The sequence below is a fragment of the Scylla paramamosain genome, chromosome 31 (assembly GCF_035594125.1).
Source record: "Scylla paramamosain isolate STU-SP2022 chromosome 31, ASM3559412v1, whole genome shotgun sequence".
Taxonomy (NCBI): Eukaryota; Metazoa; Arthropoda; class Malacostraca; order Decapoda; family Portunidae; genus Scylla; species Scylla paramamosain.
The window spans coordinates 3,545,703-3,566,900 of NC_087181.1; the positions used below are offsets into that span (position 1 = coordinate 3,545,703).

General features: G+C 37.1%; 1 protein-coding gene across 4 annotated transcripts in view; it reads right to left on the minus strand.

Moving 5' to 3' along the window:
• The window catches only part of LOC135116388 (vesicle-associated membrane protein 3-like), a 26,769-nt gene continuing 5,571 nt past the window's right edge, over window positions 1-21,198 (minus strand). The window contains exons 1-4 of one of the 4 annotated variants that reach the window (XM_064033823.1): window positions 18,852-18,899; window positions 3,760-3,812; window positions 3,164-3,301; window positions 1-2,627 (exon numbers count right to left, since the gene is read on the minus strand). In XM_064033823.1, the coding sequence (XP_063889893.1) occupies window positions 2,418-2,627; window positions 3,164-3,301; window positions 3,760-3,804 (393 nt within the window). In that variant the 5' untranslated portion in view covers window positions 3,805-3,812; window positions 18,852-18,899 and the 3' untranslated portion in view covers window positions 1-2,417. The other 3 variants (XM_064033820.1, XM_064033822.1, XM_064033819.1) reach the window with 3 other exon arrangements.

Below are 21,198 nucleotides of genomic sequence, written 5' to 3' on the forward strand. Positions count from 1 at the left end.
TTTCATCATTATTTTATTTCTACACGGATTTTAAAATATAAGAAATCCATAATCTTGTTTGAAAAAAAATATATATATGTATACAAACTACAGAATTCCACCAATAAATACATATATACGCTGGTAGATAAAATGTACAGTTTACATGTACTATCGACATACTGGCCTCACTCTACTTAGGGAAAAAAAAAAAGTAAAGAAATTAAGGGAACAAAACCCACACGTACCTAACGTGTACCTACGTGTATACAATCAAGCACTCTCCACAAAAAAATAAATAAATAATAAAATAAAAAAATAATATATGAATAAATAAACAAATAATAATAATAATAATAATAATAATAATAATAATAATAAACAAAAAACGTCAATCATTTTGAGTAAGACAATCATAAAGGCAATAGTCTTTGCAGTGATAATAATGATAATAATGATAGAAATAACAATGGCAGCAGCAGCAACAGTAGTAGTAGTAGTAGTAGTAGTAGTAGTAGTAGTAGTAGTAGTTAGTTGATGTTGTTGTTGTTGTTGTTGTTGTTGTTGTTGTTGTTGTTGTTGTTGTTGTTGTTGTTGCTTTTTGTTGTAGAAATCGTAGTCATAGTTGTAGTAGCTGTGGTGGTGCTGGTAGTAGTAGTAGTAACAGTAACAGCAGTAGTGATAGTAATAGTAGTAGTAGTAGTAGTAGTAGTAGTAGTAGTAGTAGTAGTAGTAGTAGTAGTAGTAGTAATAGTAGTAATAGCAGTACTAACAATAACAACAACAATAATAGTATCAATAATAATAATAATAGTATTAATAATAATAATAATAATATTAATAAGAATAATAATAATAATAATAATAATAATAATAATAATAATAATAATAATAATAATAATAATAATAATAATAACGTCCCTTGACAAAGGCCACGGGGGACGCAATGTACAAAAAAAAAAAAAAAAATGAAAAGTGAAAGTGTCATCCAACTAGTTCAGCAGGAACCACATTGTGCGTTCGAGTAATTCTTAACTTTCCTCCGAGCTAATAATAATAATAATAATAATAATAATAATAATAATAATAATAATAATAATAATAATAATAAAATAATAATAATATTATTATTATTATTATTATTATTATTATTATTATTATTAATACTGTCTATATACCAGGCAGGGAATCTCACACCGGGTAAATCATAATAATAATAATGATGATGATAATAATAATAATAATAATAATAATAATAATAATAATAATAATAATAATAATAATAATAATAATAATAGCAATGTCTTTCTTGTGGTGACAGTGGCTAAAAAGTTCTGATAATAATAATAATAATAATAATAATAATAATAATAATAATAATAATAATAATAATAATAATAATAATAATAATAATAAAACAGCAATGTCTTTCTTGAGGTGGCACTGGCTAAAAAGTTGTCGTGTCTTAATTTTGAAAGTGGTGGTAACCTTGGCTGGGTTACTGAGTGTGTTGCCTGTCTGTCTGTCTGCGTGCTGTAATATTAGATGTCCCCGTCTTGCACAGCCCAGTGTTTTTATTTATTCATTTTCTACACGTCTCTTTGACCTGTCTTAAGTTCCCTGACCGCTCCCACGTTACACTTACTCTTAAACTTCTTATTACTGCTATTTCACTTTCGGAGACTGGTTAAGGAATACAAAAAAGAAAAGTAAATAAAAATCTAAATGTTACTGCTGTTCCCCCTTGTTTTAGCGTGATTCAAATGGCTGGCAGAGAATTATGCATAAATCTTCATGTTAATCCTACTAAGGTTATGATGACATAATGACTGAACTTTTCGTCATCATTTCTTACTTCATTGTACGCAACATTCAAGAGTGACAATGTATTACGAAGTGTGTGTCATGACTAAGCCTCTCCTCCAGTACTTTTTTTTTTTTTCACTTATACGGATTTCGTGTTTATTCTCATTTTTTTGGTAGTAAAAAAAGATAATAAAAAAAGCACATACATTCACACTCCTTTTTACTATTTTTCTTCATTCACTCTTTCTGCCTTTCTTTTCGTTCTTATTATTACTATTATTATTTTTTTTAGCTTTCATTAGCTGTTTTCATACGTAAAACTAAAATAATAATAATAATAATAATAATAATAATAATAATAATAATAATAATAACAACGAGTGTGGCACCTATTGAATTGCAAACGGTAGTAGCAGTAGTAATAGTAACAATAAAATAATAATAATAATAATAATAATAATAATAATAATAATAATAATAATAATAATAATAATAACAACAACAACAATAATAACCACCGCCACCAAACGTCACCCACTCAGCCTCCAGAGAGTAGCATGACAAGTGCAATAAAGTAACACCACCAAACTGCAACTCCTCCTCCGCCAGTGACCGTCACGCACAGTTGGACACTAGACCTTGCTAACATCTGTTGTCGGCGCGGCTGTGACACTGCCGCCGCTATCTCCACTGCTGCTGTCATTGCCCGTGAAGACGATGATGAGAATAATCGCGATGATGAACACGACCACGCCTCCCAGTATGAGCATCATCTTCAGGTTCTTCCACCAGTACTTCTTTTTCAGCTTACGGGACGTGACCTGGAACTCCGACGCGCTGCTCTGGAGCACAGGAACGCATGAGCTGGTATCATTAAACGTTTCGTCGTATAATCTCAAACGTATTTAATGGGATATGTATTAGATGCTGGAGTCTTCATTAGTGTTTGTATGATTCTGGTCATAGATTATCATGGATTCTGCATCATCAGTGAAAGAAAAAACTATGAAAACCCGAATAATTATCTCTAAGGACCTTGAAATAGTTCTTAAAAGAGTGTAATCTAATAATATTGAACCAGAAGGAAAGCAGCAAGCCGTCAGGCCTAACCGTGGCAGTCCCTGTATGAATCATGCTGTTTCCACCTATCATCTTCATCCATAAATTTGTCTCATCTTCTTTTAAAGCCCCTTAATGACTCAGCACTGACGACCTGATTGCTAAAAGCTATTCCATTCACCTACCTATCAATTTGAAAATTAATTTCTTCCTATATCTATTTCAAATCTAACTGTCATGCTTGAACTCATTATTTTTTTCTTTCTTGTAGGTGCTCGGCAAGATTTTTTTTACCTATCCCTACCTATCACTCACTCACAGTCAGGGTGCTGGCGCGCATGTCCAGGTCGTTGAGCTCCCTCTCGCGCACCATGATGTTCTCCACGTTGGTCTTCATGATGTCCACCACCTCGTTCACCTGCTGCTGCGTTTGCTCCAGCTTGCTCTTCGACGCCGTCTGGAGGTGAAGTGAAGTAGATAGGTTATGTACTGCAGGAGTAAACGTCTTTTGATGGTGATGGTGGTGGTGGTGGTGGTGGTGTTAATAGAAATGATAGTGGTGGTGGTAGAAGTAATTAATAGTAGTAGTAGTAGTAGTAGTAGTAGTAGTAGTAGTAGTAGTAGTAGTAGTAGCAGTAGTAGTAGTAGTAGTGGTAGTAGTAGTAGTAGTAGTAGTAGTAGTAGCAGCAGCAGCAGCAGCAGCAGCAGTAGTAGTAGTAGTAGTAGTAGTAGTTATTGTTGTGGTTGGGTTGAAAGTGGTCGTATTGTTGTTTGTAATAGTAGTGATAGTGATGGTGGTGGTGATAGTAGTAGTAGTAGTAGTAGTAGTAGTAGTAGTAGTGGCAGTGGTGGTGGTGGTGGTGACAACATCAACAATAATGGTAATGGCAGTGGTAATAACAAAGCAATAATTACCATGGCTGGGTTCTGCGATGGCGGGTTGTTTTCTGGCTGCATCATGGTGCCGGCTATAAGAGAGAGAGAGAGAGAGAGAGAGAGAGAGAGAGAATTAAGATTAGTCAACACAGTCAATAAGGAACATAGCATCTCCAAAATATTCTCATTCACTCGTCACTTCTCAGAATCATGATGGCCTTTAGCAGCTTATTCAAAAAGCTTCAGGAAACAAGATATTATCAACCGAGGATTTTACAAGACACAGTACATCAGTGTTCTTCAACCTTTTATAAGTCCATGCACGATTCAGAGAGCTTTTGAGAATTTCATGTACCCGAACGCCTTAGACAATTAATTACAAAATAATTACATAAATACCGTTCTCGTGGAAACCCGCATTGTTATCGTGGAAATTGGAACCGCATCGTTATCGTGAAATCGCATCGTTATCCTGGAAACTGAAATCGCGTCGTTATCATGGAAACTGGAATAGCACCGTTATCTTGGAAGCGTATCGTTATCGTGGAAACTCGCTTCGTTATCGTGGAAACTGGCATCGCATGGTTATGGCGGAAACTGGAATCTCATCGTTATCGTGAAAACTTGCATCATTATCTTCGTCATAAGGATCGTAATCATCGTTCCCTTCATTTTTGTGATATCAAATTCATTACCATTAAATTAGTTATCATAATTTCAGCTTATACTCGTTTATACATAATCCATATATGTTCATATATCCAGCAGTACAAGTTCTCTATGATATAAAAAAAAAAAAAAAGTCTAACAAAACTTGATACTTTTCTCAGACATATATCGTACAATTTCGGGAGATGAAGTATATACTTTTCCCCATCAATGTGAAATGGTGTTAATTTTTTTAACATTTTCATAATGTCATTTGGAAGAAGCACTGAAAGCCTGTTCTGTGGCGTTGTAATATAATTCTAATAATATTCAAAATACTAGTATTTATATTGCCTCTGTCTCTAAGTATGTTTCATAACTGTTGATAGATTTAGTACTAAATTTGATTTATGTTTATTGGCCAGTCTGTCTCCAGTTCTTCCCTCCTGTGCACATTTTACTTTTATCTTGAATGAAGCCCTAAAAGAAGACTCTCTCAACATTTTTTTTTTCCCACGTCCATTTTGGGGTCGTCGTTTTTGACAGTCTTCACTTGAGAGAGAGGGAGGGAGAGAGAGAGAGAGAGAGAGAGAGAGAGAGAGAGAGAGAGAGAGAGAGAGAGAGAGAGAGAGAGAGAGAGAGAGAGAGAGAGAGAGAGAGAGAGAGAAAGTGGCTGCACTCAGGTGGCGAAAAACACAACCTCCCACACTAGTGCTGTGTTAATCATGTGTATATATATATATATATATATATATATATATATATATATATATATATATATATATATATATATATATATATATATATATATATATATATATATATATATATATATATATATATATATATATATATATATATATATATATATAGTAGGATGAGTTCGCTTTTTGTATAGATTTTCTTCTTTACATTTAAGTATAGGCTTTTCAAATAACAGCATAAAAAAAACTTGTTGTTTTAAACCTGATGTAAATTTTTGTTTAAATAAAAAAAAGAGAGAGAGAGAGAGAGAGAGAGAGAGAGAGAGAGAGAGAGAGAGAGAGAGAGAGAGAGAGAGAGAGAGAGAGAGAGAGAGAGAGAGAGAGAGAGAGAGAGAGAGAGAGAGAGAGAGAGAGAGAGAGAGAGAGAGAGAGAGAGAGAGAGAGAGAGAGAGAGAGAGAGAGAGAGAGAGAGAGAGAGAGAGAGAGAGAGAGAGAATTGTCCAAGACTCTAGGGTAAATTAATTTTTCAAAAGCTCTCGAAAAGGTGCATGTGCATGCAATTAGGAAAGATTGAAAAACACTGCCCTACACCTTGAACAATTAATTAAAAAGAAATTGCATGAATATCTCACATTTTCCTCTAGCTTTAAGATGAAAACATATAAATAAAAGTATCAGATCTCTATTTTAGCCAGAAAATAACTATTCACTCCTAAATTTGTTACAGAGGTGCTGAATGTACAACAAAAACAAAATGCCACATCACAAACATATGAGGCGCGAATTGCGTCTGAGTGCGATATAATATAGTACATAAATTTGTAATTCTTTAATCTCAATTTGAATTAGTTTTTTACGTGACACTTTCTAAAGCATCTTTTCGTACTGAGCACTCTTATACACACAGACCATGTCATGTAGCCCTCCGTGTACCCCACTGTCCTTGCACCCTGGTTAATTATTACTGCAATACATAACTGATATTTAAGAAAACCGCCGTAGAACTTTCTAATCTTCGTGCAAATGAGAACATAAGAAGACAGCAGAATTTAGATAACAAAAAGGAAAATAAATAAATAAACAAAAAATAGATAAAATACATCAAATAAAAGATAGAATATAATACATAAACAGAAAAATAAATCTCAAGGTAAGCGTGTCTCAATGATGCACCTGCCCTCCGCTATGATGACAGACCCAGGCAACATTCAGAAAGCAAGTATCAGCATCAATAATACAATACTGCAGGAAATGACACTAGTGAAGCAGGATGGTCATTTTTAGGTACGAGAATAAGCACGTGGTATATATTTATTTTCCCTAATTCATTGATTGTGAGAGAATGCACGTCTATTGTACTGGTGATGATGATGGTTACTATAGTATTAGTAGTTGTGTGAGTGGAAGTGGTATTGTTGGTGGTGGAAGTAGTAGTAGTAGTAGTAGTAGTTGTTGTTGTTGTTGTTGTTGTTGTTTTTGTTTTTGTTGTTGTTTTTGTTGTTGTTGTTGTTGTTGTTGTTGTTGTTGTTGTTGTTGTTGTTGTTGTTGTTGTTGTGTTGTTGCTGTTGCTGTTACTGTTGCTGTTGCTACTGTTGCTGCTGCTGCTGTTTTTGTAGTAATAGTAGTAGAAGTAGTACATAAGAACATAAGAAATAAAGGAAGCTGCAAGAAGCGACCAGGCTTACACGTGGCAGTCCCTGTATGAAACACTCCTACCTATTTCCATCTGTTATCCCCATCCATAAACTTGTCTAATCTTCTCTTAAAGCTCTCTAGTGTCCTGGCACTAACTACATGATTACTGAGTCCGTTCCACTCATCTACCACTCTATTTGAGAACCAATTTTTTCCTATCTCCTTCCTAAACCTAAATTTTTCAAGCTTGAACCCGTTATTTCTTGTTCTACCTTGGTTGCTGATCCTAAGAATTTTGCTCACATCTCCCTTGTTATAACCCTTATACCACTTAAAGACTTCTATCAGGTCCCCTCTTAACCTACGTCTCTCTAGAGAATGTAAATTTAACCGCTTCAACCTCGCTTCGTAAGGAATACTCCTCATCCCCTGAATCCTTTTAGTCATTCTCCTCTGTACTGATTCTAATAGACCTATATCTTTCCTGTAATGTGGGGACCAGAACTGCACAGCGTAGTCTAGATGAGGTCTGACCAGCGCCAAGTATAACTTTAATATTACTTCCGGCCTTCTACTTTTAACACTCCTAAAAATGAATCCTAGTACCCTATTTGCCTTGTTGTAGTAGTTGTTCTTGTTATTGTTGATGATGGTGTTGTTGTTGGTGTTGTTGTTGGTGTTGCTGTGATAATAACAGCAATGATAATAATAACAATAATAATGATAACAACAACAACAACAACAACAACAACAACAACAACAATAACAAAAACAACACTGCATCTAAGGGTGTAGCGTGTTTGTTTGTTTGTTTGTTTTGTGTGTGTGTATGTGTGTGTGTGTGTGTGTGGCGCATCTGAGCAAGGAAATAAGTTAAGTGGCCTTGCTTTGTGAGTCACGTAAGCCATTTCCTAGCTTTGTGTTTGCCGTCGTGCGTAAAATGTCAGACACGCACTTCTGTACAACTTACTGAGGATATAAGCTAAGTGTGTGCCCATTCACGTGACCAAATGCTTATTCATACGAGGGGGCATTCAGAACTGTGTGTGTGTGTGTGTGTGTGTGTGTGTGTCTGTGTATTAAGTTAGTGTGAAGTGACAACAAATAGTTTTAACTGTAATGTATTATTTTGGGATGAAAATGAGTCCTTTTTCAATGATACTGCTATGTACTTTTTATTTATTTTTATTTTTTTAGTATTATCAATATGTAGTAGTAGTAGTAGTAGTAGTAGTAGTAGTAGTAGTGATGGAAACAGTACTACTACTACTACACTACTGTTGCTGCTGCTGTTGATGTCATTATACTAACACTTAATAAGATACCTTTCCCGTAGCTACCATCGACAAAACGACCTACACTTTATAGTCTCAAGGGCTGTTCACACCAGGAAAAATTCCTTGCACACACTGTTTCCTGGTGTGGGCGTGACTTCACAATAATCAACCACAAGAACAACAACAAAATAACACTAATAATAAGATAATAATAACTTCAAACCCAGTCGTGGTGCTCCCTGAAAGTCTGCTGTCCTTACCACTTGTTCTCTCATCGATAACACAAAATGGCGTTATCAGGGACTTTTCCACACCAGTCGAGTGAAACGGCGATAGCAATCACTTCTTTCTTATACCACCAAAGTGAAAACAGTAAATACACACAACCACATCATCCTTTTTTTTTTTTTTTTATGTAGGAGGAACACTGGCTAAGAGTAACAAAAATCCAATAAAAAAAAAAAAAAAAAGCCCACTGAGATGCCAGTCCCAGGAAAGGGTCCAAAGCGGTAGTCAAAAATTGAAGGATAAGTGTCTTGAAACCTCCCTCTTGAAGGAATTCAAGTCATAGGAAGGTGGAAATACAGAAGTATGCAGGGAGTTCCAGAGTTTACCAGAGAACATCATTACAACATCACTGCGAATAATTTTAATAGGTAGCATGAAGTAGTCAGAGGGTGAAGGAGAGGGAGGACCAAGCCCTGAATCGTCCAAGGTAGAGTTTTTAGCAAAGGTTTAAGCGAAGAGTTCAGCTTTAGAGGTGATAGCAGTGGTGCCATCTGGAGAGAAAGAAGAAGAAACAAAGTTATTGGAGATATTTTTGGCTAGATGTCAGAAGTCACGAAGGAAGTTAAATCTTGAAAGATTTTGACACTTTATTAATGAAGGAGTTTTTAGCTAGTTGGAGAACAGACTTAGCATGGTTCCGGGCAGAAATATAAAGTGCATGAGATTCTGGTGATGGAAGGCTGAAGTACCTTTTGTGGATCACCTCTCTATCATGTATAGCACGAGAACAGGCTGTGTTAAACCAAGGTTTGGAAGGTTTGGGTCGAGAAAAAGAGTGAGGAATGTACGCCTCCATGCCGGACACTATCACCTCTATTATGTGCTCGGCACACAAAGACGGGTCTCTGACACGGAAGCAGTAGTCATTCCAAGAAAAATCAGCAAAATACCTCCTCAGCTCCCCCCAACTAGCAGAGGCAAAACGCCAGAGGCACCTTCGCTTAGGGGGATCCTGAGGAGGGATTGGAGTGATAGGACAAGATAAAGATATGAGATTGTGATCGGAGGAGCCCAACGGAGGAGAAAGGGTGACAGCATAAGCAGAAGGATTAGAGGTCAGGAAAAGGTCAAGAATGTTGGGCGTATCTCCAAGACGGTCAGGAATACGAGTAGGGTGTTGCACCAATTGCTCTAGGTCGTGGAGGATAGCAAAGTTGAAGGCTAGTTCACCAAGATGGTCAGTGAAGGGAGAGGAAAGCCAAAGCTGGTGGTGAACATTGAAGTCTCCAAGAATGGAGATCTCTGCAAAAAGGGAAGAGGGTCAGAATGTGCTCCACTTTGGAATTAAGTAGTCAAAGAATTTCTTCTAGTCAGAGGAGTTAGGTGAGAGGTATACAGCACAGATAAATTTAGTTTGAGAGTGACTCTGTAGTCGTAGCCAGATGGTGGAAAACTCGGAAGATTCAAGAGCATGGGCACGAAAGCAGGTTAAGTCGTTGCGCACATAAACGCAACATCCAGCTTTGGATCGAAAATGAGGATAGAGAAAGTAGGAGGGAACAGAAAAGGTGTCAATTGCCTCAGACACCTGTGTTTCAGTGAGGAAAAGAAGATGAGGTTTAGAAGAGGAGAGATGGTGTTCAGATTGAAAGTTAGATCTTTGCCCGCGATTGTTACAGAAGCTAATAAAGAAAAAGTTGAGGGGGCTGTCAAGACACTTAAGGTCGTTATCAGAAGAGCAATCCGACCTGGCATTTGTGGTCCCCTCCCCAGGTGGGGACTCCGAGGCTGGTGTAAGAGTCGCCATGATAATTTTGTATTTTTGAATGAAGGGTGTGTGTGTTATTGGGTGCTTGTAGTTTTGTGTGGAGAAAGAGAGTTGTCTTTAGAGGGCAGGCTGTGACTGCCCCCTTGTGTTGTGAGACACAAAGGGAAACGTTCATTGACGTCACAGCTGGGTTTAATGATAAGTTCACAGCACTCCTGATCCATTGCTTTAGACCTCACTGAGAGTAATTATCGTTTCGGCAGGTGCCTACTGCCTCCTCCTGTGAAAACAGTGTCGTCTGGCGGACGACACTGTTTTTCCTAGTGTGTTGCACCATACTTGTAGTTATTCTTCATCGTTTATATTCTTACGTCTTTACCACCGCTATTATTATTATCATTATTATTATTATTATCATTATTGTCCTTTTCCACCATGGGGAGACGGGACTAAGCGTCGGAAATGCCACGCTTCTCCCTCACCCATCTCCTCCCCACTGCACTCAAGGTCAAGAAGGAAAACGTGGTTAGACATTAATTCTGAATGCGTGCGTCGACTTCCACTCACACCTTGGCCAACAGAAGAGGAGGAGGAGGAGAAGGAGGAAAAAATTAACCAAGAATAGAAAAAAAAACAAGAAAACAAAAAAGAATAAGAACAAAACAAAAAAGAACAACAACAACAACAACAACAACAACGACAACAACGACGGCAACAGCAACATCACCACAACCACCACAACCACCAATGATAATAATAATAATAATAAGAAGAAGAAGAAGAAGAAGAAGAAGAAGAAGAGGAAGAAGAAGAAGAAGAAGAAGAAGAAGAAAAGCAACATCATCAACAACATCAACAACAACAACAACAACAAAAACAACGCCAACAACAACAACCACCAGCACCAAGACCAACAACAACAATGGAAATGACAAATATAAAAATCAAATACACAAGAAAACAAGAACAATAACGAGAGAGAGAGAGAGAGAGAGAGAGAGAGAGAGAGAGAGAGAGAGAGAGAGAGAGAGAGAGAGAGAGAGATAGAATAAAAGTTTCGTCTGTCAGCGAGACACACATACACCTAGAACAAAAGCATGAAATCACCCACATCGACACGGCCTGCAGAGACAACAGCCGCGGTGAGAGAGGGCGTCATATGTTACGATTAGATAATTACACGCCTTATCACCGTCACTGCTCACTCACCCTTCCTTAACACACCACACGAAGACAACTCTCTTTATGTCTCACCTTCTACGGTTACACTGGCGAGTTACGCATTGTGGAGCGCAATATATAGACTACACGTTTTATTTCACTGATTTGTTCGTATTATGTTTGCACTCTAAGCCCTGTACGTAAAAACAAGATGCATGGTCACACAGAAAAACTAGAATGTTAATTTTGTCTTTTCCGAGCCGTCAAAGAACTATGCTTTGTAATACAAAAGAAAAGTGTAAAATGTTGTAGGTGGTTAAGGAAGGAAATGCTCAGTAAAGGAAATATTAAATTATGTAATGTAACTTTTCAGAAAACGAGATAAATAGATTAATATCGTCTTTTCTAGGCCAAAGAAGTATTTAAAAGACTGTACTACAAGAATAAGCATTTAAAAAGGGCTGAATAATGTAGCTTTTCAGAAAAAATTGGAAAAAAATATTAAGTTTGTCTTTTCTGGGCTGTCAAAGAACTATTTAGAAAACTACAGTACAAGAATGCGCGTTTAAAAAGTTGTATGTGGTTAGGGAAGATTTTTCCTGGTAGATGAATGTCGGATGTGTGTCATCATGCCACGGCCTGGTATTGCGTGATACTGATAACATGATTCACCGCGGATACATTGCCATATTCCAATGCAATATACATAAGGTAAACATTTACGCATTCACGAGCCTAGAATGGCCAGTTGAAATGCATATCTCCCTAACGCACTTCGTAAACAATCACCACAACGCTGATTCACTAAAACAAAGTAGGTAGCTTCTAAGGAAACTAATCATGTCGAATTGAAATATAGATACGTATTTTCATGCATTTCGTAAACAAATTACCACCACGCTGATTCAGTAAAACAACGTAAATAACTGATGAGGAAATTAATCATACCTCCCTCTAATATACACTGAGAGAAAGCGAGCATCATCACACACTGGCAGCCTCCTCACACACCTCAGCCAAGGAACGTGTCTATCATGAATCTCAGAGTAGGAAAAGAACACAGAGAGGTCAAACAGTAGTACCTGTTTTTCATGAGCGTCTTGCTGCACTGGCTGACGACCGCTTACCCTACCATTCCACCACCTCACTACTCTATCATCCTTGAACTCAGAGTAAGAAAGAACACGAAGGGAAGAGAATCAAGGGGTGAAACGTAGTACCTGTTTTGATGAGCGTCTTCCTTCACTGGCTGATGACCGCTTACTCTACCACTCCGCCACCTAACTATAACATCCGTGATCTCAGGGTAGGGCGAGTCTGAAGCTTCCCTGGGGGAGGGGAACACAAAGGGAGGGAAAGAACACGGGGAAAATACTCGAAGAGTGAAAAGTAGTACCTGTTTTACGTGAGAGTTTTCCTGCACTGGCTGACAACTGCCTTCTCTACCACTCCGCCGCCAGCCCGAGCACGTGAAGCTGTTTCGATACCAAGTGTTGCCTGGGATTGGCACACTTTATCAGTTTACTAAAGGTTCAAATACTACGTCTATTCAACCATATTCCTTGGCGCTTGCTGCCTAACGTACTATACATTTTTAGCCAACATATTTTTGGGGGTAATAATGACAATGGTGTAAATTTTCTTACATTTGGTATACATTTTTCACATTATTTTCAAGTGAGGTTCGCCAGACAACTTCATAACTCCAATTGATAAGGGTGATTTTCCTGTTCATTCCTATAGCAGACTGGGCATTATTAAGGTCTGGCCTTCCCCTTTCAGCCTGAGAGATAGCGATAAGATTACATCGCGCTGATACCAACGAAGATAAACAAACGTGACTTGGCGGGGATTGAAGGTAATGATCTATGTATCTACATAATCCACGAGGACAGGGAGGTGGAGTGGTCTAAAGGTTGTGGCTTTATATTAGTACTAATAAGAGGGAGAGAGAGAGAGAGAGAGAGAGAGAGAGAGAGAGAGAGAGAGAGAGAGAGAGAGAGAGAGAGAGAGAGAGAGAGAGATTCGCAGCTGCGACGTAAGATATTAGTTATAACAAAAATATTCGCTTTCATTAGATTACACATTGAAAATCACCTGAATAACAAAATAAATTATGACATAACTGCCCTAAGTGCAACAAGATGAATTCGATAACAGATACGTGATATATTCGTTACAACAATAATATTCACTTTCATTCTGTTATGCATTGAAAGTGACCGGGATAACTACCTAAATAATAATTTAACTGCCCTAAATATAACAGACTTTAATCGAAAAAGGCAGAAAGGATAAGACTTTTTATACTTACAGCATAAAATATTAGTTATAGCAGTAATATTCACCTTCATTCTATTATGCATTGGAAGTTACCGGAATAACTATGTAAATAACAACATAACTATTCTAAATGCTGCAGCTTTTAATGGATAAGAAAAAAAAGGATAGAGCTTCTAACAATTATGACAAAAAAAAACATTAGTTATAACATAATATCTGCTTTAATCATTGCATATTGTAAACTATTAGAATAAATTCGTAATTAATAACAAGAATCTTGTGGCACTGAATTGATGAAAAGCTATAGGACACAGTTACGGCATGAAATACTAGTTATACAAGTAAAATATGCCTTCATTCATTTCTGCATTAAGTATTACCAAAATAACTAAGTAAATTGTAATATACGTAGCTTCTCTAAAAACTAATAAAACCTACAGAAAAAGTTTGACAGTTGGGACGTGATGTATTAGTTATAAAGGTAAAATATAAAAAAATATGCCTTCATTCATTTGTGCATGAAGCTTTAACAAAATAACTAAGTAAATTATACAAAGCTGTTCTAATAATATAATTTGATAATACCAAGAGCAAAGTTTCACACAGTTACAACATAAAGTCATGACAACTTATTTTCACACTTAACGTACTCAGTGTTACCAAACTACTCGTCACCACACTGACTACAACAAATAACAAAGCTGCTCCAAGTATTGTTTGTATTACAGCTTTAATTAAACCAACAATACGTGTAGCAAGAGGAAAGGGTTCACACAATGACGTCATAAAGTATTGGCGATAACATTACTTACCATACGTTATCTCAAACACTCCCACACACTCCTAAATGGTCCCAAACACTCCCACACACTTCTAAATCCTCCCAAAAACTTCCACACACTTTTAGACACTCCCATACTTCCTTAAACTCTTGCAAACACTCTCAAACACTCCCACACACTCCTAAACACTCCCGCACACTCTTAAACTCTTGCAAGCATTCTCAAAAACTCCCGCGCATTCCTAAATATTCCCACACACTTTTAAACGCTTGCAAACATTCTCAAACACTCCCACACACTCTTAAACTCTCGCAAACACCTCCACACACTCCTATACACGACACTATAGAATGCTCTCACACATTTTCAAACATCTCTAAACACTCACAAGCATCCTAACAAACCCATAAACACTTCTGCACACTCCCAAACACTTCTTTAGAACAGCCGTGTGATTTATAACGTAAATGGCATGTAATTCGTATTTTAAGTGGATAATAGTTAGAGGAAAAGTTTCACCAGTTAAGACATATTATTAAGTATTATTAGTTGTGGCAATATTTATCTGTTCACGCAATGCATCAAGTATCACCGTAGCTATGCAAACGATACCACGGATTGCGTTCATTGATGTTCTAGCACCCGTACGAGGCTGGATGCTACACTCATTTTGTGCACTACACGTTAACGAAAAGAAGATGAAAAAAAAAATAAATAAATAAACAAGGGGGCAGGAAGGGTAAATCCTAGCATTGTATAACGGTAATTCATGTTTGTACGTTGTTTGTCTTAAGTGAGTAGCCGAGTTTTTCCTTTTCTTTGTTGTTTTAGTTATTTATGCATTTACTCGTTTAGTTTGTTAATTATTTTGTTGGTTAGTTGATTGGTTAGTTAGTTAGTTAGTATTTAGTTAGTTTGTCAGTTCGTTAGTTAGTTGCCTTTTTTTTCGGTTACTTTTTTCCTTCCTTTGTTTTTATGCCTAGCTTTCAAACGTAACCAACATTCTTCTTCTTCTTCTTCTTATTATTATTATTATTATTATTATTATTATTATTATTATTATTATTAATATCATAGTAGTAGTAGTAGTAGTAGTAGTAGTAGTAGTAGTAGTAGTAGTAGTAGCAGTAGTAGTAGTAGTAGTAGTAGTAGTAGTAGTAGTAGTATATCGGTGATTACGTTAACTTTTATTTTTTCCTCGCTGCTCAGACCCCTAATCAAACACACCATTCAAACATAAGCCACAGGTGACACACAAACACGAGCGCCTTGCCCCGCGTGAACAAACAAACAACCCCCCCAAGGGAGACAAAGACGGACCTTGACATCATCGAAGTGACATGAATGACAGACTGAATCACGGAGGACATTAACTATACAAAGATGAATAGGTACCTTATGGCTTCTACTTTTTCCTTCCATTATATAATATTACCTCAATGCCACTCAGTCTCACTTTCGGCCTTATGTTATAATAGAGTCTACATTTTAGGCTCTATGATAATTTTTTATTTATTTATTTATTTTTTTTATTTAGAAATAAAAAATGTCCTGTCAATTTCAGGAAATACTTTGTTTATAGGAGTGATACTAAACTATTTTATGGGTGTTCTTAACGTACAACTTGCCTGGTGTTCCTAAACGTTTCTTCTTCTTGATCACTTTTAAGGAGCTTTAGCTAAATTACTTGAGTTTTCATTTTTTTTTTTTTGTGAATTTAATGAATTTGTGATGGTTTACAAGGTTTATCCATCACTAATGGGAAAAGTACCTGCGAAAAGCCTTTTGTCTTGTGTTTTTAAACATTTCCTCTTCTTACCTCGACTAATGATAGGACTATTTAGTGGAAGTTACCAGAATTTTCAAGTGTTTTCATGACTCTAGTGACAGTTCGTGATAGTTTAAGATCAGGCATCACTAGTGGGAAAGAGCCTACGATTAATCAAGTCCGTGGAATTTTTAAGCAGTCTCGATGAGAGAACAAAACGTTTAAGAATACAAGTCCTTATCTCAGCTACTTTTAACAGGCACTAGTAAAAGCCAGTGAGATTTTACAATGACGTTTCCATGATACCAGTGAAAATTTAACAAAGATGATGTGCTGTGAAAGGGGAAAAAAAAACACTCACGAAAACCAAGTAATCATCTCTCTGGCTTTTGAAGATGGTCGTAATGAGAGAACAAAGCGTTGAAGAGTATGAGCTTCAGGCGACGACCATTGTGGAGATGGGAAGGTTTGACACGTTTGTGTGTGTGTGTGTGTGTGTGTGTGTGTGTGTGTGTGTGTGTGTGTGTGTGTGTGTGTGTGTGTGTGTGTGTTAAACGAAGAGCTGAAGGACAAATGTATCACAGCATATTGAAGGTGATGATGATGGTGAACAACAACAACAACAACAACAACAACAACAACAACAGCATCATCATCAACAACAATAACAGTAGCAGCAGCATCATCAACAACAACAACAACAGCATCATCAACATCAACTACAACAACAACAACAACAACAACAACAACAACAACAACAACAACAACAACAACAACAACAACAACAACAACAACAACGACAACAACAACAACAACAACAATAACAACAACAACAACAACAGCATCATCAACGACAACAACAACAACAACAACAACAACAACAACAACAACAACAACAACAACAACAACAACAGCATCATCATCAACAACAACAACAACAACAACAACAACAACAACAACAACAACAACAACAGCATCATCATCAACAACAACAACAACAACAACAACAACAACAACAACAACAACAACAACATTCCTTCCTAAAACGCTCGATTAAATATATATATATATATATATATATATATATATATATATATATATATATATATATATATATATATATATATATATATATATATATATATATATATATATATATATATATATATATATATATATATATATATATATATATATATATATATATATATATATATATATATATATATATATATATATATATATATCTACATATTTTTTTTTTTTAGACCTCTTAATTTACTTACATCATACACGCATATGGTCAACGGAAAATTTTACCGAAATTAATTTTCATTGCACTGCTTAGAAATAAAAAAAAATCAAATATGCAATTACAATAATGTTTTGTATACTTATTCTACTATTGCACACACACACACACACACACACACACACACACACACACACACACACACACACACACACACACACACAGAGAGAGAGAGAGAGAGAGAGAGAGAGAGAGAGAGAGAGAGAGAGAGAGAGAGAGAGAGAGAGAGAGAGAGAGTAATCATTTCAAACTTACCTTACGACATGATGCAACTGTATGGTCCCTATACCAAACATTACAGATTAATCAATACAACTGTTAGTATCCAAGAAAGATCAAATTCACAGATGGTCTAGTTATTATCTCTCTCTCTCTCTCTCTCTCTCTCTCTCTCTCTCTCTCTCTCTCTCTCTCTCTCTCTCTCTCTCTCTCTCATTAAACGCAAGCAAATCCCACACATTCCTGAGAATATAAAGTTTACAAACAAATCACAGCAATGATCCTGCGTGCCTCGTGTCTCCCCTCTGCCTGTGTCACTCCCTGACCTTCCCAATCACTTGTGAACACTCATAGCACTCCCACGCATTCCTAGACGCTCTTTAATGCTCCTAAACATTTTCAAACACTCATTAGCATTCCAAAGACCTCAAGCACTCTTACACTCTTCCAAACACTCGCACACCCATGAACATTTCCTCACACTCCCAAACGCTCCCAGTCTGTCTGCCTCCCACACATTCTTAAACGCTTCAAAAAACTCCTAAGAACAACTATACACTCCCAAAGCATTCTCTGACACTCCCATACACTACATAAACATTACTCATTACTCCTATACATCCCCAAACATCCCATAACATTTCCAAACACTCCCAAACACACATAAACACTTCGCAACACTACCACACACTCCAAAACACCCCTATATACTCCCAGACATATTCCCAAACACTCTCAAACATTCACAAACAGTCCCTAACACTCCCACACACTCTTAGACACCCTCCAATACCACATTCCTACATATTCTCAGACTTCCTACACTCTCCAGTCATACACTCACATGCTTCACACACTCCTTCCTGTAGCGACCCTCATTCAGTCTTCAGCTTAAGTGTTCGAGGTCTTCAGATTGCACGTTAGTATATTCCGAGGTCAGACTTGGGGTGCTGCCTTAGTAAATGCTGGTATTTTGAACTGCGAGCGTCTCAATGTTGTGGTTTAATTTTGTTGCGTTTCTTATTTATTTATTTATTTTTTTTTTCAGAACTGTAAAATCCGTCTAACGTGGATTATTTACTACTACTACTACTACTACTTAAACTACTACTACTACCACTACTCCTACTACTACTACTACTACTACTACTACTACGACTACCATTGTTTTTTTTCTTGTTATTGACACTTATATTATAATTATTTTCTATGGGAACTAACATCATATACTTGGATCAGATTTCTTAAATGTTAGACTCTGTACTGTTAAACGCCTCTCTCTCTCTCTCTCTCTCTCTCTCTCTCTCTCTCTCTCTCTCTCTCTCTCTCTCTCTCTGTACACTCACAGTCCCGGCGCTCCTAATATCCCTGGTGGCGCCGTCCACACTGCCACACTTACACTGGCGGTGGGCTCAGTCACTGCCTTGTGATATGCCAGTGACGTCACGGGGAACAGCCGCACTATGAAGGGTAATGGGGTAGTGTGGCGCTTGCAAAGAGGGAAGTAGTACGTATGTTAGTGTGGCTCTGTCTCTCTCCTCTATTGCTCCACAGTCAGAGTGGGAAGCACAGGCTAAACTAAGAGCCTGTCACTGATGAGGGTATGATTTATCGAGGTGACGGGTACTGTACATAGAGCAAGTGTGGATAGGGTGAAGGTGGTGATGACCTTGCCTGCTCTTATGTAGCGCTTGTAGAAAGGAGAGAAGCCAGGCCCATATTCAGAAACGTTTTGCTCTCTCACCACCACTATTTTCAAAGGCCACAGAGATTATTAAATGGATCTTCAAGAGTGTTTCTCCTGTTAATAATGAAGAAATTTTCTTAATCTATCGCTAGAACCATAAAAAAAAGAAATCTTAAAAACCTTTGTAACTTCAAATAGAGTCTCTTGAAAATAACGGACGTGCGGCCCAGAAATGTTTCAGATTATGGTCCCAGTACGTATGCTGGTGGTGCTGTATGTATCGTGTTAGTATCGTGTTACAGCAGCAATGTATGCCTTCGGAACGGGTCAGATCACGTAACGCAGATGGAATAAAGTCTCATCTCTTACTATGAGGGAGAACATCACGGAAATAGAATATGTAAAGTGCCGTCTCTTATCATTAGAGAGAACATTACTTAACAAAGAGAAGTCTCATCGCTAGTTATTAGAGAACATTACGTTACATAGATAGAGCCGAGTCTCATCACTTATTATTATAGAAAACATCACGCAAATAGAGAGAAGTCTTACCTCTCATTATTAAAGAAAACATTAAAGAACGCAGAGTAGTTTCATCACATATAGTTAGAAAAAATACCAAGGAAATGGAGTGGTCTCATTTACCATTAGGGAGAACATCGCGGAAATAAAGTCTCATCACATATTAGAAAAGAGAGCATTACGTAACATAGAGTAAAGTTTCATTGCTTGTTACTTGGGAGAACATCACTGAAATAAAGTACTCTCATCGCTTATTATTAAAGAAAACATCACGAAAACAGAGTAAGTCATCCCTTATTATTATCTAGAAGAAAACAGTTCACGCAGGGAAACCACAGAACGCCTGACTTCTGATCTCTAAAATTTCTGATTGGGGCAGAGCAAATTTGGTATTGTTCAGTGCCTCAGAAACTCAATTCCTCCATCTATCAACTCGACACAACCTTCCAGACAACTATCCCCTCTTCTTCAATGACACTCAACTGTCCTCCCTCTTCTACAATGAACATCCTTGGTCTGTTCTTTAATTATAATCAAAAGTGGAAACCTCACATCTCATCTCTAGCTAAAACAGCTTCTATGACGTTAGGTGTTATGTGACATCTCCACCAGTTTTTCTCATCCTTCCAGCTGTTAACTTATCCGTCCATGTATGAAGTATGTTCACATGTCTGCGGGTAGGGGGCGGCGGGGGTTCCATTCATACCGCTCTTCTAGACAGGGTGGAATCAAAAGCTTTTCGTCTCACCTCCTCTCCTCTAACCGACTGTCTTCAGCCTCTTTCTCATCGCCGCAATGCTGCATCTCTTGCTATCTTCTACCACTATTTTCATGCTAACTGCTCTTCTGATCTTGTTAACTGCATACCCCTTCTCCTCCCGCGGCCTCCCTGCACAAGAATTTTTTTTTTCTCTCACTCCTATTCTGTCCACCTCTTTAACTAAAGAGTTAACCAGTATTCTCAATCATTCTTCCCTTTCTCTGGTAAACTCTGGACCTCCCTGTCTGCATCTGTATTTCCACCTTCCTATGACTTGAATTCCTTCAAGAGGGAGGTTTCAAGACACTTATCCTTCAGTTTTTGACTACCACTTTGGACCCTATTTGGGGACCGGCATCTCAGTTGGCCTTTTTATTTTATTTATTTTTTTCCCCTTGGCCGGTGTCTCTCCTACATAAAAGAAACAAATAAATAAGTCAATAGATAAATAAATAAGTAAAATAAAGAACATCACGTAACATAGAGGAAGTTTCATTGCTTGTTATTTAACCCTTTAACGGCTGTTTCGTACATCTTCATTACTAATCACTCTGAGACATCTTTACTTGTTCTACGTTCACCTCCAATCTTTAAATTAGATAAGAATTGCAAAATCTATTCTTTTTAATTCCTTTCTTATAGATGCTTATAAAGATTTTCTGTAGTACTTCTGGTATTGTTTCGTATCGCAGTGAAAGGATTAAGAGAAATAGAATGCCCCATC